Source organism: Acanthopagrus latus, chromosome 22 (assembly GCF_904848185.1).
Source record: "Acanthopagrus latus isolate v.2019 chromosome 22, fAcaLat1.1, whole genome shotgun sequence".
Taxonomy (NCBI): Eukaryota; Metazoa; Chordata; class Actinopteri; order Spariformes; family Sparidae; genus Acanthopagrus; species Acanthopagrus latus.
The window spans coordinates 13,181,969-13,200,660 of record NC_051060.1 but is presented as its reverse complement, the minus strand read 5'-3'; the positions used below and the strand labels follow the sequence as shown (position 1 = coordinate 13,200,660).

General features: G+C 41.4%; 1 protein-coding gene across 2 annotated transcripts; it reads left to right on the top strand.

The window, feature by feature from the left end:
• The first annotated feature begins 198 nt into the window (after window positions 1-198).
• apobb.1 (apolipoprotein Bb, tandem duplicate 1) lies at window positions 199-17,853 on the top strand. 2 transcript variants are annotated; one of them, XM_037086069.1, is made up of 29 exons: window positions 199-310; window positions 1,376-1,530; window positions 2,563-2,595; window positions 2,736-2,848; window positions 2,938-3,083; window positions 3,197-3,344; window positions 3,448-3,600; window positions 3,989-4,113; window positions 4,250-4,335; window positions 4,424-4,868; window positions 4,992-5,106; window positions 5,296-5,442; window positions 5,525-5,736; window positions 5,839-6,034; window positions 6,129-6,308; window positions 6,420-6,623; window positions 6,737-6,904; window positions 7,015-7,220; window positions 7,401-7,583; window positions 7,672-7,802; window positions 7,908-8,118; window positions 8,207-8,379; window positions 8,783-8,943; window positions 9,035-9,144; window positions 9,231-9,604; window positions 9,896-15,925; window positions 16,019-16,130; window positions 16,336-16,519; window positions 16,621-17,853. In XM_037086069.1, exons 2-29 carry the CDS (start codon window positions 1,476-1,478, stop codon window positions 17,614-17,616), a joined length of 11,397 nt encoding a protein of 3,798 aa, XP_036941964.1. In that variant the 5' UTR covers window positions 199-310; window positions 1,376-1,475; the 3' UTR covers window positions 17,617-17,853. The 2 variants fall into 2 exon arrangements, with proteins under 2 accessions (XP_036941964.1, XP_036941963.1); XM_037086068.1 differs by having other exon boundaries at window positions 276-310; window positions 1,315-1,530.
• Window positions 17,854-18,692: the final 839 nt, after the last annotated feature.

Genomic DNA, 18,692 nt, shown 5'->3' with positions numbered 1-18,692 from the left:
ACTGCATGTTCTCTCAAACTTACGGTGGAAAACACCAAACAAAATCTGACGAAAGAAAAGAAATCAGTCAATCCAAGGTCATCACTCTTCATGTATTTATTTATTTATTGCATGACCTCTGCCTGCCCCCAAAAACTTGACTGTTGTGCCATTTTAAAGAGCAAATCAAACTGCCTGAACCTTTGAATATTTGTAGACCAAAGTACATCATTTAACACACACTTAAGGTGAGTAAATGTTTTTAACAGTTTTCATTTGGGCGTGTGGCAGTGGAAGCAGAACAGCTAGCATCTTTATGAGATACAACACTGTAAGTACAATTACTACGTTTGTTTTAGCTGTATGATTAGCCTAATTCCCATTTCTTGTATGTTATTGTGCCTCATAACTATAATTAAATGTTTACTTAATCATCAAAATAATAGAAAGCAGATAATATCAGTAACATCAACAAGTACAGATTTTTAAAAAAAAGCCCAACTCTGATGGATTTATTGAAGAGTTTGTTGATGTGAACCGTCCCTGCTGAACAAACCAGTAAAAAAAAAAATGACCAAGCCAACACCAAAGGACTAATCCAACATTGAGGTGTCCTTCTCTTTTTGTTCAGTATCATCAGCAGCTGATAAGGTTATAATCGTTTCATCTAGAGAGACTTTGTGTTCGGAGCACGTCCTGATCACTCAGTGTTCACTAATGAGTGTCTATCAGTAACCTAATTCACAATGGATCATTAGCCGGTGAACTCCACTGATTGCCTTTGCATTTTTATAGCTATAGTTCAAGAGTATTAAGCTCACTTGATTACAGTTGGGATTTTTGTAAAGCCCTCCATCCTAAATTTTACTCCATAAAATATCCCATTAGTTTTCACTATAGATCCAGTGAGATGTTAAACAACAAACTACCGCAGTATGATCATTGTCACATCAATCATCACTATGAATCATAGTAAATCACAGGATATATAATAGTTCTTCAATTAATGGCTCATATATCTGACAGCAGAGCAACAGGCCTAGACATGACTGAGAACAGTAAAACCCCTGTGACCATGCTACGGCTCTTCATCTCAGTTATATTAGATGTGGTGCTGTATTATAAAACCATCAGTATTTGATATTGCTAACCTTTAGTGTGCTTTAATCAAACAAAGCATTTTATTCAGTCTGATGTGCATTTAGATAATATTTAAGTCCATCTTTAATACAGCTAAAAGTAAAACATTTTGAAGATTTATCAGAATTGATCCGTTTTGTAAGCCTGTCAGCCATGAGTATCCTTTAAACCTTTTGCCTTTGTCCCTCCACACAGGAGGGTTGGGTGGACTTTGAGCATTCAAAGCCCTGTCTGTGCCTCCCCTGTTCTCTGATAGAGCCCAGCTGATGGTATAAAAGTCCTGAGCAGTAGCTGAGAAATCAGTCTCGTCTGAGTACTCGCAAACAACGAGGGAGAAGAGCTTCAACGAACCCATCATGGGGGACTCAAAGCTCTGCCTTTTGCTGCTCCTTAGCACATCTGCCTTGGCTTGTAAGTAGTTCTTGGAATACATTTCTTTGAGCGTTGTACTACTGTACTAAAAGAGTCTGATAGCTTTTTAGGAGTTCTTCTTTTTAAAAGTTAGCATATGATCTCTCACTGCTTTGCTGCAAATAATTCAAATATTTCCTCAATAGTATCGTATTCTGTTTGACAAACCATTAAAAGAATCTCAGAATAATCTCAACTAATGACAATTGTCACTTATTAATTAGCGAACAGTGTTTAAATTAGAATTCTATTAGAAATTAGAGGCATTAGACATTATTGATACATTTAGAATACAGTAGGTAAAACAAAGTAGGTGTTTTTAAAAAAAAAAAAAAATGTTGTGTTGTTCAAGGCAGTGGAGTGTAGTTAAGTAAAAAAAAAAAAAACAACTGTCTTAGTCTTTAAAATGGCAAGAAATTGTAATGATAACAATATCCAAGAGCCCAAAGAGAAATCTTCAAATTGGATCTGTTGTCTAACAAACAATCCAAAATCCAAAGACTTTTCATTGACCATCAAAAATAACAACAAAGAAAAGCAGCATTTCAGAAGCTGGAACTGGTAAATGTTTGACATTTTTGCTTGAAAAAGACTGAACTGACTGAAAAAGTAGTGCACTTTTAAAATCAGAAAGCCTGAGCAATTTTCTGGTCCTGAGTTAAAATTTTATGTAGGGGAATACACCTCATTTTGTTGCATATCAATTAGACAATGTATGAAAACTGTGAATTAACGCTCCTTACGTGATCTGATCACGTTACTCATTAAATGTGAGCAACAGGATTTCAGTCCACATTAATACATGCGCGTAATTACCATGAGCATTACTTACGCTTATAAAGTGACCACATTTACATGTAAGTGAAATGTTAGCAAGCTACATGTGGAGACATGCTACATTAATAATTATAACCCAGGACATATGGTTAAGTGTAATTAAGCTAAATTATATTTCATTCAACAGTCAATCTGATTCTTTTCACCTGAATTATAATAACTAAAAACTGAATTATCTGACTTCATTCTTCACAGTTGCCCAAGACGATGACCAATCCACCTGCCCACGTAAGTTACTCCAGACTACTTGCTGTGATCATGATCACATTTTGTTCACATCCAGTGTACACATTTACAATATTTTTATGGAGGTAAATATATTGCATTTGCAAACAAAATATCCTCTAAACATTCATTTTCTCTTCCAGTGGCCAAAAGGTACAAGACCCTGCACAAGTATGAATACCTGTATGAAGCTGAATCTCTGAATGCCATTAACGGAGCCTCATCGCTCAAGAATGGACCCAAGGGCTCTTGCAAGGTATGAAAAAGATCTCTCACAGTCCTATTTAGTTTACTGTTTTGGATTTTTTGGTTTTGTCCTTTGAACACACTTGCCTTCATCCACAGGTTGAAATTGAAGTTCCGCAGACTTGTAGTTTCATCATCCGCACCACTGGCTGTAGCCTGAGTGAGGTGGTCGACATGGACGCAGATGGCAACACTGTGTTCGGTCCTTCACCCAGCTCTGATGCCTTTGCCGTGGAAATGGAGAAGTACGTAACTCAATAAGAATCACTGATGATTTCTATAAAGCTTGAACCACCAATCTGATATTTTTCTGAGATTTTGCACTGATAACTAAAATTTAATGTCATACATCTTTCAGATATCCTCTGAAGGTTGAGGTTGACAGCATGTACAACGTGAAACTGTACCCTGAAGAGGGTGAGACAACAACCATCTTGAACATCAAGAGAGGTATCGTCTCCGCCCTGGCTGTGCCTCTGATGGAAGAAGACAAGATCAAGAACATGGTACATTCACTAACCAAGAAATTCACAACATCTGCATCTGTTAGCACCAACCTCAAAGCAAACCATGCTGATATATACATATTTCTCTGATCATTAATTTCAGCCCACCATCCACGGCAAGTGCAAGACCTCTTACACCGTCAACGCTAGAGAGGACATCGCAACTGACATCAGCCTCAACAGGGATCTGTCCAGATGTGACAAATTCAACCCCATCAGAGATAACACCAGCCCCCTGGCACTCATCTCTGGCATGGTAAGACACCCAAACCTTTTTGTATGTGGTCGAAACATTGACTTTTCACTAAATCTTCAAGAGAGGTGAACTGTTGCCACTTAACAGACTGTAAAAGAAAGATATTAATGCTTCCTCAGATACAAACTGGCACTCGATGTATGTTTAAATATCTCTACTAATCCAGAAATCTGAGCCAATAAATGATATGCTATGAAATAATTCCCTGGTTTTTAACTCGCACTTTAATGATTACAACAAATGACATTCAAATATTACTACATTTGTCAGGACAACACCAATGTCTCTTACAGTTGACTGACTAGTGGTATCCAGGAAGTGCAGTTCAAACTATGTAGCTCCTTCATTTCATTGTCTCTGCTTAACATGAATATTTCTCTATCTTCAGCACTACCCTCTTGCCCAGCTGGTCAGAAGCTCACAGGAATGCAACTACAAGTTCGACAATGAGAACAAGCACATGACCTCCGGATCCTGCACTGAGAAACACATCCTCATTCCCTTCTCTCACAAGTAAGGCCGACCTTGTATTTAACCATAGTACAAATGCTATACTATATGCTGCAAAGTGCTTGGTTATTTAAATGTACATACCGACATGTTTTGTGCAAGAGATTTACAGTATTTTGAACCATGTGTGTTCTTACAGGGGAGAATACGGAGTCACCAATGTCGGAAAGCAAGAACTGACCCTGGTTCAGGTTTCTCCTCACAATGACCGAGTCTTTGACCACAGTAAGCCTTGTGTTTAATCTGTGTTGTTTCGATTTACAGCTAATTGTTCACTCGAGACTCATTATAACATGTTGCTTGTGTATCATAGGTGAGACTTTCACGGGTCTTCACATGGAGGCTGTTGAGGACAAGAGTGTTGTTCAGGATAAAGATGCAGGTCTGAACCTCCTGAGAGAACTGGCCACTCTGCCCGAGACCGAGGGTGAGAGGAGGGCCCACCTCTTCCACAAGCTTGTCACCATGGTCCGTGGAATGAAGGTTGAGACCCTGAGTCCCGCCATTCCCGAGGCTCTCGCCGTGTCCCGTGTCCTGACCTACCAGGTTCTGGCCCAGTGTGGAACCCCTGAGTGCAGCAGTGCCATCATGCAGATCCTCAGGACTTTTGACAGCTCCGCACTTGAGGTTGATGCCGGTGTTTTTGCTATGGGACTGGTGTCCAATCCCTCTGCCCTTCTGATCAATGACATGCTTGAGATGGCCAAATACAAGCCCAGCAAGGCCATCATGTTTGCCCTGAGCAATGTTGTCAAGAGGTGAGTGAAGTTAACTACACTTTAATCCAGGTTAAATTCTGTACAATTCATATTTATTTTTTATGTTAGAGGAAGAAGATACACAAGCCTGAACTGTATGTTTTTTGTTTTTTTCTTGAACAGGTTTTACAAAGCTGAAGGAAAACTGATCCCTGAGATTTACTCTGTGGCTGAGTTCATGGGTAGCCAGTTGGGTGACTGTTCTGGTGACAAGGACAACACTTTCATGACACTGAGGGTAGGCATCGCACCAAATAGCTCAAAATAAAAAATGAGTGACAGGATTTATAAGCAGAAGCACAGGCACCTTATTTTAAAGTTTGCCAATTAAAAAAACAAACCTGACCTCCACTGGAGGACCTCCTAAAGTATGTTTGAATTTAGCTCTGCTCAATAAAGAAAATACCTGTTTTGTGTTTGATTCTAGGTTATTGGAAACATGGCTCCAGCTCTTGGAGCTGCCAGTCCTGCACTCAGAGCCGCTGTGATCCAGTGTGTGAACCAACCTGCAGCTTCCCCAGCTGTGCAGCAGGCTGCCATTCAAGTGTACAGACTGACTCCCGTCCCTGAGGAGGCAAGTCAAATTATTCAAAGCTTTGACACATTATTGGAATGAATCCACTGTATGCTTATTTTAGTTATCTGCTTGGTCACAGGGCAGAGAAGTTCTCATGCAGGTGCTCCTGGACGGTGCCAGCCCCATGCAAAAGCGTATTGCTGCATACCTGGTGCTTATGAAGGACCCTCAGCCCACTGAACTGTCCCAGCTGGCTAATGCCTTGCCCAATGAGCAGGACACACAAGTCAAGAGCTTTGTGATCTCCCACATTACCAACATTCTCTCATCCTCTGAGTCAGAGACCCAAGAGTAAGTGAAAAGCACAAGCAGCTGAGTATTTGCTGTTTCACCACATATTGAGTAGGTTTTCTGATTGGATTTGAACTGTAACATTTCATTTATTTCCTACAGACTGAGACAGAAGATTCGCGATGCCCTGCAGGGTAATGAGGTCGGACCCATCATGGACCCCACCAAGTTCTCTCGCAACTACAGGATCGGATCTGTTGAGGGCAACATGATCTTTGAGGGTACCAGCTTCCTGCCCAAGGAGGTCATGCTTGAAATGACTCTGAAGGCATTTGGCTATGACATTGACATGATGGAGGTAAATATCTTTATCTGTTTTCATTTAAACCATGCCATGCAAGGATTTTTCAGTCAGCTAAATTGTGTCAACAAAAATCGTGTCACCATTACAGATTGGTATGGAGGGTAAAGGATTTGAGCCAACTGTTGAAGCCCTGTTTGGAAAGAATGGATTCTTCCCCGACACCGCCCTGAAGACAATGTACTTTGTCTCTGACAACATGCCACTGAAACTCAATGAGATCCTGCAGAACATGCTGCCTGCCCTGAAGAGAGACAGAATGAAGAGACAGGTACTTAAACCATGTGCACATTAATCAGACTAAGAACTGCTTTGATAAATGAATGATCAACTTCTCCAGAAAAGAAAAATCTTGTAATACAGCATGCACATCTTTCTTCAGGCTTCCCAGAACCTGATGAGGGACATTGGACGTAACCTCAACAAACTTGTGAGGGAACTGAAGACAGCAGAATCTCCTGAGGCAATGGTTTATCTGAGACTTTTGGGAAATGAGCTGGGATATCTGAGGACCAACGAAATGGAGGAGATGGCCTACTCTGCTGCCATGATGATTGACAGCATGTTCAAGATGTTCCCAACTGATGTAAGGAAGCTATCAATTATTTACAAAGAGAATACATTGAACATTGAATACAATACAATCATTTATAATATTCCTTGTTTTTGATGTCATATTTCCATATTCATTTACCACAGATAATGAAGGCACTGATGACCAAGGCTGACAACACAATCTTTGCCCACTACATCTTCATGGATAATGAATTCTTCCTGCCCACTATCACTGGTGTGCCTCTGAGGATTGCACTGTCTGGTACTTTCACTCCTGGCATCAAGGGAGGACTTAAGATTGCTCCTGACATGGTGATTATCTTCAAAATCCTCTTTAAAAAAATATTTTACACCCAACTGTATGGTTCTCTATTATAAAGAAACAACACAACAAGTTACCTATGTCTGTCATGTTTCCACAGAGCGAAGTTAACTTCATGCCCTCTGCTGGCATTGAGTTTGTAACTCAGGTTGGCTCCCACATGCCTGAATATGTCAGCTCTGGATTAGAGATGCACACCAACATTTTCCACGAAAGTGGGCTCAGTGCCAAGATCTCCTTCGAACGTGACAATGTCAAGTTGACCATCCCTGCTCCAATGAGTCCTACAAAGCTCATCAAAATGACGTAAGTTGATAAAGGAAGGTTAAAAAATGCAATGCAACAGTTTTACTGTGTAAACATGGACTCATGGATAGATGACACATATGGATGTGTCGTGTCTCTGATTGAAACAATTTCATGTTCTGTATGTTCAATCAAAAACAGCAAAAGTCACACTTGAACTTTTCTGCACTTAAAATTCAGAAACACCCTGGTGGCAGTGACTGGATCAGAGGTGAAAACCATCCCCCCTATGGTGACAGATAAGGTTGATGTTAGTGAGTGCACTCCCGTCTTCGCTGGAATGAAATACTGCACTGCTCTGCAGTACATTGATGCTTTCTCTCAGGAGACAGCCCCCTACTTCCCCTTCACCGGAGACAGCAAGTAAGAAAAACGTTAGAAACCACCAGCACTTTGTTGGTAATTACTTACCTATGATTAACTGCTGATTAATTTTTTTTTTTTTAAATAGATTTGCCGTGGAACTCCACCCCACTGGTGAAGTCACTGAGTACACAGCTACTGTTGCCTACGAGCTCCTCAGGGAAGGAGAAGAGGGCCGGCAGAAGGTTGACTCTGTGAAGTTCATTCTGAGGGCTGAAGGTAATGTATAACATTGAAAATTAAGTCTGATTTATTTCTCACTCAATATGTCAAAGCTCTGGAGTTTAAAGGAGAAATATGACTCTATTGATTGGCCAACAACAGGTGCAGAGCCTACTGAAGCCAGAGCCATCATGAAATACAACAGAAGGAGGAACGTCATCACCGCTGACATCCAGATCCCCGACTACGATGTTGAGGCTGGACTGAGACTGGGCGTTGTTGATGGAAACACCAAGGGCAAGGGAACTCACTCCATCTCTCTTGACTTTATTAACAAGAACATCCCTCAGCTCTCCCTGGTTGGCCGTGCCAAGTAAGGAATCAACCACAAATCCTCATGTTATGAAATTAATATGACCCTTATAACTGAGAGTATGCTAACTGATTGATGCATTTTTCAGTCTGAAGGCCATGAAGGAAGGTATGCTGCAGGTCCAACTTCTTGTCCCCTCAATCAGTGCTGATGCCACTGTCACAGCTAACATGAAGCGTGATGAAGAGCTGGAACTGGAGCTTACGAGTGACATCAAGGTCATGGCCGCCACCTCTGAGCAGAAAATCTCAATGAAATATGGTAATGTAATTTTCCACCTGCTCTTTCTGTCAGATTATTGCATGGCAAGTCATTGTTGTCATAACTGTTTCTTAAATAGGGTGCTACATGAAACCCAGTCACATCCCAAACACTGCTACTTCTGGAATTGGCAGAACCACTATTAAAAACTTTGACCCCAAAAAATAGTCTGAAAACCAATCACATGACAATGTCAGCCATCTATAGACAACTTAGTTTTGGGCTGGCAAAGAATATAACATTCTAGTAGAAAATCTGTAATTTTGTCTGGGAGAAAATAGAAAATTTGATTCTGTTAAGAGTACATTTGTCTCAGGCTAGTCCCAGCTTTACTCTCACCTTGAGGTGAGAGGGATATTTTCTCCTGTCTCAGGACTCATTTTATTGCTCTCTATTGTTGCAGATGCCAGCAAGTTTGAAGTTGAGCTCAAGTCTGATGTGAACACTGAGACCACCAGTTGGCCATATTCCGATATGGTTGATAAGTATGGCAACGACCTTCTTGACATGCAGGTTGGGCAGACCGACATGAAGGTCCGTCACATCTTCCAGAAGTTTGTGGAGGTACGAATCTTGGATTTCACAATGATTGTGATTTTCATTGGTAAAGATTTGAAGCATTCAAAACAATTAACTGACTGTCTTTCGTACTCAGGCAGCAAACAACTACATGGAAAAATATGGTGCTGATATCCCTTACATCCAGAACTTCAGAGTACCTGAAATGCCAGAGATTTCCATGCCAGAGAAACTTTTCCTGAATACGTAAGTGTAAACACCTTCATGATTAATGCTTAAATTATATGAATATTTGCCCACAATATTTAATCATATAACTGTTTTTTTAACAGTGAAGCAAAGGCTATCTACCACTTCAACAATGAGCGCCTCACCATTGCTATCCCTCTCCCTCTTGGAGGAAAGTCCACAGAAGAGCTCAACTTCCCACCAGCTTTGACCACACCCAGCGTGTCTCTCCCCAACTTTGGACTGGAGATTGTCTCCATGGAGATTCCCATTCCAGAGCTTGTTGTTCCTGAGAGCCTTTCTTTGTCTATTCCTCTTTTTGGCAAAGCTGAAGTTTCAACTCTCATGAAGAGTAACCTATATGACATGGAGGCCTCAATGGCTGCTGGCAAAGATGTTGTGGAGACACCAAGCTACTCAGCTAAGTTTGACGTGAAAGGAACCTCCCCAATTGACATCCTCTCCGTAAAGATTGAAGGTATTTCATGGTTAATGTCATTCAAAAATGTGAATATCCATATTCAACTCACTGTTTTGTTGTTTGCCCTTGGTAGAACTGTTTTCAAATCAACTATTGATGTGAAACAAAACAATTTAATTTCAGTTACAGTATCTCTGAAGAACACTACACTGCAGTGGTGTAATGTGCATTTCTGCTCTGTGTATGATATTGAGGCAAACAAATTTCAAAAGTTTGTTAAAAAAAAATAAGCATATTATGCAATTATTGGTTATCAATCATCTTTTCTTCTGTTGTGTTTTTCTTTAGGCTCTGGAATGTTGGCCACCACTGATTCCATCAAGGCCAATTTGAAAAGCTCTTTGGCCCATAAATTCATTGAAGCCAGTATTAACATTGTCGAAGAAGCAACAATGACAGACAAAGTCAACTTGAAATCAAGCAGCAAGATTGAAGCCACCAGTCCATTTGGTCTCAACATTGCACTCGAGCACACTGGTATGACTGGAATCAACACTGAAGAATTCTCTGCTGACAGCAACTTTGAGGGAATGTTCAAGGCTGGACCCATGTATGGCAAGACCATTTCTACCCAGTCATTCGCCATCTTCCCCTTCACGCCAGAGGCAAAGATTGATTCATCTGTTCAGATTGACTCCACCATTGTTAAGGCCCAGAACACAATTGCAGCAAGCCTTGCCAATGGTGAATTCTCTGTTGTGTCTAACACCAATGCCTTTGAAGACACCTTTACCAATGTTGCTGAGCTTTCCTTCAAAGACAGCAAACTGTCATTGAAATCTGATGCAAATGCTCTTGCTCTTGGTATGAAGATCCGCAACCAGGCTGAAGCTTCTGCTGGTGCTGGAGAAGTTGTCATGAGAATGGAGACAAATGCAGATTGTTCTGATAATCGTGTTTACTCTCTGCTGACTGCCTCTCTTGATGTCAATGGTCTGACTGTAAACAGTGATGCCACCATGAAGCTCTTTGAAAATGAGGCTACACACAAGGCTGCACTGAGAATGAACAAAGATGGTGTGACCACCACTGGAACAACCACCCTCCAGAGCCCCCTGGCCCTTGAAAACACCTTCAATGCTGGGCTTGATGCTTCAAGAGCAACTCTATCCATTACCAATAAGGCTGCAATGAGTGACATCAAAGTTGATAATGCCAACACCCTGACCATTACTCTCTCTAGCCTTGACTTCAACTCAAAGGCTGAAGCCATCGCAAGTGAGTATGCCTCTTACTCTCATGATATCACCGTTGATCTGAAACCCTACACTGCTTCGGCAAATGTTATTAACAACCTGAAACTTCTGGAGGCCATCTTCATTAATGAGGCTCAGTTGAAGGCAGAGCTGTACAAGATTGACCTGACAGGCAACCTGAAAGCTACCTATGGTGAGGAAGAGATCAAGCACACCTATCAGGTAAATTATGCTGATATGACTGCTAACGCAAAGTGCAGCACCACTGGAAAAGTCTTTGGAACTCACATGAGCCACAACACCGAGCTTGAAGTTGTTGGTCTTGCTGCCAGGTTCACCAATGATGCCCGCTTCAACTCACAGCCAATGCGCTTTGACCACACCATCCGTAGCAGCATTGTGCCTTTTGATTTCAACTTTGATGCTATTTTCAATGCTGATGGAGACATGACCATGTATGGAAAGCACAGTGCCCAGCTCTATGGCAAGTTCCTCCTGAGAGCACAACCCCTGGCTTTTGCTAGCTCACATGAATGCAGGGCTTCAGTAACACAACAGTTAGATAACGGGTTTTCCCTTGAGACCACATTTGACACCAATATGGATAATGTTCTGTCACTCACAGAGCAGAAGACCAGTTTTAGAATGAAGTCTAAGATGAATGAGCATGGAGTCAATCAGGAGATGAGTGTTTACAATACTCCTGAGAGAATGGGAATGGAACTTTCTGGCACAATCCTCACAAACATCCTCAACTCAGACTCCACAGAAAACCAGGAATTTGCCCTCTCTGGCTTCATTAAGTACGACAAGAACACAGAGAGTCAGATAATTCAGTTGCCTCTGATTGAAAGTCTGCCTGTCTTCTTGGAAAGCTTTAAGGGCTTTGTTGTGCGTATTGCTGAGACACTGCAAGATTACATCAACAATGAAGAGATGAGGGCCAAACTTGAGGCTCTTCCTCAGCATTTGAGTGACTTTGTCTCTCAACTTAATGTAGAAGACAAACTAATTCAGCTGAAGCAGTTTTTCAATGACTTTACTCAAGATTACGTCATCACCATGGAAGATGTAGAGGCCTCTTTGTCGAACCTGAAGGTTACAGTAGAGAAACTGCTGGCTGATCTCAGCGTCTACATTCAAAACTTTGCAGGTATGATTAAGGAGATAATTGTTAGCAACAACCTGCCCGAAGCCCTTATTCAGAAGATTCAGGAGCAGCTGAATGCCATTACTGAAGAGTTTGACATCAAGGCTATGATTGTGTCTGTGATTGATAGCATGAGGGAGATGATCCAGCAGATTGATCTGGAAAGACTGCAGGGAAGTAGCATTGCATTCCTGCGGGATATTGATGCCAAGTATGAAATCATGGATACCCTACAGAGAACTATGAGTGTTGTGAAAGAAAGGATTGAGACATTTGACATGCAGACATTTGTCGAGGAGCTGAAGCGATTCATCTCATCTATCAACCTTAGACGTCCCATTGATGCACTAGTGAGGTTCATGCCCACAGAGATTTTCAGCAATATGGTGGAATATGTTAGGGAAATGATTCAGGACCTTGACATTGTAGGCAAGATCAACACATTCTATGCTAAGATGAGAGAGCTGATTGTAAAGTATGAGGCTGACAAAAAGGTTCAAGCTATCTTGGAAGGTGCTGTAGAGCTCATCAAGCAAATCAGAATTGAGGACACCATCAGGAACATGGCCAAGATTGTGAGTGATGCAGACATTCCAACCAAATTCATGCAAGTCTTCCAGAATGCTATCAACTACTTGAAAACAACTGAGGTTAAGGATATAATTGAAGGGCTGAATATGTATCTTGAAACGCTCGTGACTAAGCTGAAGTCATTGGAATACAATGACTTTGTGGATGTTGCTAATCAATATATTGCTGAGTACACAGCTTATGTGAATGAGCTGATCAGGAGTCTTGAAATCCCCCAGAAGTTTGAGGCAACAAGAGATTTTGTCAATGTTGTTTTATCCTCTGGTAGAGCTTTTATGGAACGCCTGAGAGAAATCAAGGTTGCAGAAATTATTAAATCTACAAAGGATATCGTTGACACACTTGTGTTTGATAACCTTAAGTCATTTGCTGACTATATAAAACAAGAACTCACAAACCTTGATGTCAATGCTCAGATTCAGCCCTTGCTGAAATTTGTCCGTAATTTATACAGAACAGCCATAGACATCACCAAATTTTGGTTCAACTTAGTGGTTGACAATGTTAAAGAAGTGGTCACTGATCAGAAAATCATCAGCGAGATTGAGCAAATCATTAACAGCCTCATTTCTGAATTGGAGAAAGCTGAGTTAAACATGCCATCTTTCACCATTCCTTTCACTGATCTCGTTGTGCCCTCAATGGAGTTCAGCATGGCTAAGCTTCGTCAGTTCGAAATCCCAACACAGCTGGACATCCCTGAGTTCACCATCCTGGGCTCCTACACTGTGAAAGCCATCACAATTTCCCTTGATGACATCAAGCAGAGAATAATTGCACTCATTGATTTTATTGTCAACTTTGAGATCAAAATGCCTGATGTGGATGCTTTCTTTGGAGACCTGACTTTGAGCTACCTTCCTTCCATGCCTGAGATTACCTTCCCAGAAATGACTCTTCCTGAGGTCTCATTCCCCACCATCCCCCAAGTTCCAGTCGAAAAGCTTTTAAAGTCTCTTCAGGTTCCTGATATCAAGCTGCCAACCATTCCAACTGAGCTCATGGTCCCATGCTTCGGTAAACTCTATGGCGAGATCCGATTCCAAACTCCCATCTACATTGTCAAGACATCTGCTGAGTTCCAGAACTCTACTGAGAGTGATGTGACACCGGCATTCACTGGATTCCTTACTTCCCAGGCCACATCTCCAAGTTTTGACTTTTTGAATTACAAACTTGATGCCACTGCTCGTCTTGCCATCCCAAAAATGAGCCGAGTCGTCCTTGCAGAGACTCTTAAGTTGAACCATCTTGCTCTTGGAGTTGAACATCAGGCATCTGTCACTCTTTACGGTCTATCAGGCCAGGCCCAAGCCAAAACTACAGTTAAGGTTATTACTTCACCCTACACTGCCGACTTTATGAACACAGCCTTTATTGCCATGGAAGAAGGAATGTCCGCCTCTCTTGATACAACTTACAACCATCTTGTGAACCTCCCAATTGTCAATTTCAGAAGTGAGGCAACCGTAACTCAGAAAGCAATTGTTCGTCAAGATGGCTACACCATCACTCTGACAGCTGACAATTCAGGAAATGGCAAAGTTAATGATGAAGAAGGCAACCACAAGAGCAATTTGCAGTTGTCACTCACTCCTAGCATTGTCACTCTCACTTTCTCTGGTGACACTGACTCCCCTATCTTCAAGATGAAACAGCAAATTGCTGCTGAATGTGGCACCCTTACATACTTCAAGTTTACTGTCCGCAATGAGGCAGAGGCACCAGTTATTAAGAACAGTCTTTTCGTAGCATCTGGACAAGGCAGCCTTTATGATATGAAGGTTGAGCTGAGAGCAAACCATGACACAGAACTGTTTGGTGCAGTCAGTGGAGTCCTGTCCAACGGAATCAACTTTGTAGCCCGACCTGTTGAGCTGGTCTTTGATTTCCAAAACAAAGGAAATGTCAAGCTCAACATTTTTGAAACTCTGACTGGTAAGATTGACCTGCAGAATGATTACTCTGCTATGTTCAAACCTGACAGCCAACAGATGAACACCGTGGCTCTGGCTCGTCTTAATCAGTATAAAATGTTCTATAACTTCACTCTTGACAACAATGGAAATGAGGCTAGCGTCTTTGTTGCAATGGACGGTGAGGCCAATCTTGACTTCCTGACATCCCCCATCAGCATTCCTGAGATTGACCTGCCTTTTGTTGACTTCCGTACTCCAGCTATAAGCGATCTGAACTTGTATGAGCAGACTGTATTGAAGGACATTTTGACTACCACTGAGCAGACTTTTGATGTGGATGCCAAGGTTGTTTACAAGAAAAGCCAAGATGCACCCCTTGTTGACATGATGGGTCTGATCATGATTCCCTCTGTGGGTGACCTGATCACAGAACTGTCTTTCAAGTCAGCCATCATTAATCTTAATGCCAATGCTGGACTGTATACTGATGATGACCTTGTCTTCCGCCTGGGAGCTACCACTGCCTCTGTGTTTGACAGTCTGAAAGCCAAACTTGACGGCACCACAAGTCTGACCACCAAGAGAGGAATCAAGTTGGCCAATTCCCTGTCCCTCGAAAATCCTCACATTGAAGGCACTCATGACAGCACTATCTCTATGAGCACTGAGACTTTTGAAACTGCAGTCTCTGTGGCAACTGTTGCAAAGATTGCACTGCCTATCCTCAACCTGGAGGCAAACCAACAACTGCTTGCAGACACCAAAACTAAACCAAATGCAGTTTCAACCTTGAGGATGAGAGGCGATTTTAACATCCCTGTGATCAAGGCTGTTGGAAAGGCTGAGGGAGAACACAGTCTGAAGCTGGAGGGAACCTTCGAGTATGTTTCCATGGAGTCATCCACTAAGGCAAACATGGACGGCACAGTGCTCGATGACTATCTAGTTTTGGGAGTTCTGGATAATGATGTGAATCTGTACCTGAATAACGATGGCCTGCGCTCCACCTCCAAGATTATTGCAGATGCTAAGCTTAACTATGGCACCACCAAAGTCATTGCTATGAATATCAATGAGAATCTTGCTGTTGAAGCCTCCCTGAGCCGCGTGTATGCAGTGCTGAAGTATACTGGAAACAACGAGGCAGACTTGTTCAATTTCAACACCAATGGAAAACATGTTGCCCAGGCGACAATTGATCTTGCACCAACTTCTTCCTTGACTGCTGATATTGAGATTGATATTTCTCAGCCAAGCAACCTGGGTGACCTCACCATCTTTGACAAGACTGTTGCTGAAGTGACAGCTGCCAATCAGAAGATGTCTTCCAATTTCAAGTTTGTCAGCCCACTGTACACCACAGGCCTGGCAGTTGAAGTAGAGGGCAGTGCTCCTGTCTTCAAAATCACCTTCAAGTCTTCTGCCACATCTGTCATTGTCTTCTTGGAATATGACCTGGATGGTGAGTTGATAAACTTCCCTGAACATCTTTACCTGTTTTATGTTGAAAGCCCTGGTGGGCACTAAATCTTGCAAAAATAATTTCTTTTAATAGGTTCAACCACCACAACCTTTGAGGATGAAGCTCTGAACATTGTGAGCAAGATTGTCCTGACACACGCTGACCTGACCATGGATGTCAACCATGTCATTATGCAAGCCTTGAGGTAACAATCTATGTTTGTTTTACTATATATTAAACAATTACTTTTCCTATTCAATGTATAAAGTCATTAACTCCTTTTTTGACATTTTAAGGGAAAGTGACATGATGATGGCAGATAAATATTCAATTTCAATTAGATTTTGTTAAATATCACGTCAAGAATTTATTGTGATTTTGTAATTTGGAATGCTTTCTTTCTTTTCCAGTGACGCTCGTTATACTCTGAATGTGGACATCACCAGCCCTACTTTCACCGATGGGAACCTTCGTTTCGCTGCTCAAAGAGATGGAATCAGTGCCTCAGTATCTACCCCCTCCACTGGATTCCTTGGCCTTCAGTTCAGCGGCAAACTCCCTCAGATGAGTGCAAGACTCTTTGGTCGTTATCCTGTAAGTATCACTAATATGACCATTTTGATATGATTAACAACTAAACACTAAAATAAAAAAAACATTTTTTATTTATTTTTCTTTTTCATTCTATTTAACAGTCTGCCCCAGAGGTTGATGTGGACATGCTCATCATCAGATCATCTCCTAAGGATGCTGATAAGATGACCCTACAGATAGCCTACAACATGGACGCACCCCAAGTATTGCTGTCTGAACTCAAGACAAAACTGCCTTCTATCATCTCTACATTTACAATGTTTGCTGACAAGTACCAGCTTACAACAAAGATGGAAGAGTTGAAGAACTTTGTTGTTAACCGCATCACCGAGGCTTATGATGCCGCAATCAACTACGATGTCCAAATGAGCCAGCTGTCAATCTTCTTTAGAAACATTATTGTCCAGTACCAACAGACAGTCCAGGTCTTCTTGGATGCTGTCATCAAGGTCTTAAGAGAGACCCAATTCAAACTGCCTGGGTCAGATGAGATGACTACTCTCCCTGAGGTTCTGAAGAAGCTGACTAGCAGCATTGCTGCTATGCTAGATATGGCCATCCAGACTATCTCTGAGAACATGGAGGTCTACTATAACTCCTTTGTTGAGCAGATCAGCAGTGTCAAATTGCGCATGCCAGTCGGTGATGCAATCTCTGTAAATGAGATTGTCGATCAGGTCAAAACTGCTTTCAAGAAAATCTTTGATGAACTGGTGGACTTTGTGAAAAATATGGAGAGTCTTGACACAATGCTAGCAAAGATTGGTGAGACTCTGAAGGCTGTTGTCGACAAATCTCAAGAGTTTGTTGACTCTGTCAAGTCTGACTATTTAGATTCAGTTTTCATTAACATCAATGCCCTGTATCGTAACCTGATCACAGCCTTAAAGAATGTTGTTGACAAGATCTCTGCCTTCAATATGGAGGATCTGAGCAACGTTGTTAATAACATTATGGATATGTGGATTTATGTAGTACGCATGTTCAATGATACTGTTTCTGGTTTCCTGCAGCAAGCTTCAGAGGAGGCTCAAGCCTACGTTAAAATTAGCGAGGGAAGGCTTGAGATTGACCTACCATTTCCCTTCCAACAGTGAGGAACCCTCACAGTCCATGAAGTCCATCTGAAACACTGCCACCTGTTCAAAACACATGCTTGGAAGTGTGGACCATTAGCTCTATAGCCATATTTATAACAATGAGATTAACAAAAACACCTGTTGCATCATTTTCATTTAGATGGTTTACTGTGTACAAAAATTTACATTGTTAGTTTTGCTCAAACTCATGTTCCAACAAAGAGTGAAAAGCATCAATAAAAAACATCAATGCAATCTAAATGTCTGATTTCCTTCTTCATAGCCTTTTTGGAATTCACTTTCACACTTTACATAAGCAGGGGCAACTCATCAAAACTATATAAAATTTATCTGTAGAGAAAGAATTTATTGGTTTTTTTAGTAAACTGTGAATCTGAAAAACATACAGATTATTTGATTTGATAACATAGCGAAGTCACAAAGTATTACTGATGTATTTCAGTGTGTTTATGCTGTTGTTCTCACCCCAATGTGTGTCTACCAAATATACACATGCACTTTAAACTTCAAAGCAGTTCCAGCACTAACTAGATTAAACGAAAAGGAATTCAAAAAGGAATTGATACAAATAATAGTCTGATAGGTTGCCAGTAACTCAAGAGCAACAGACAGAAATACAAAAATATTCATTGCTCTGCAATATTTAGGACCCTGACACACTAACCTGACAACACAGAACTAGCACTCTCACATGTATACTCTGTATCACCTGACAGATGATCAATATGCACATACTGTATGTTCTGAGCCCATTTCAGAGTAGTCTGTAGTCTGTGTAATTGTAGTCTGGAAATCAACCTGCAACTGCCACTACAACTGAAAAGCATATTTGCATTTGATGGCAAAAATCAGGGGACCTTCAAGTCATTAGGATTCATCCAGTGGGGACCATGATTGCCTGTGCACATGGGTGCAGATCCCAGGGGGGACGGGGTAAATTTCTGGAAAACATGAATTGTCCCCCCCCAATGAAAATACCCTAAATTATTCAAAACTGAACAAATGTATTTTCAGACTTCACATTCTTCACATTTAAGATTCACATCTAAAAAGAAATGATTGAAATGGTGGAA

Coding starts and splice junctions, on each gene's coding strand:
- apobb.1 (XM_037086069.1), top strand. CDS start 1,476: ATGGGGGACTCAAAGCTCTGCCTTTTGCTGCTCCTTAGCACATCTGCC. Junction 2,849..2,937: donor GACCCAAGGGCTCTTGCAAG/GTATGAAAAAGA, acceptor CTTCATCCACAG/GTTGAAATTGAAGTTCCGCA. Junction 9,145..9,230: donor GAGAAACTTTTCCTGAATAC/GTAAGTGTAAAC, acceptor TTTTTTTAACAG/TGAAGCAAAGGCTATCTACC.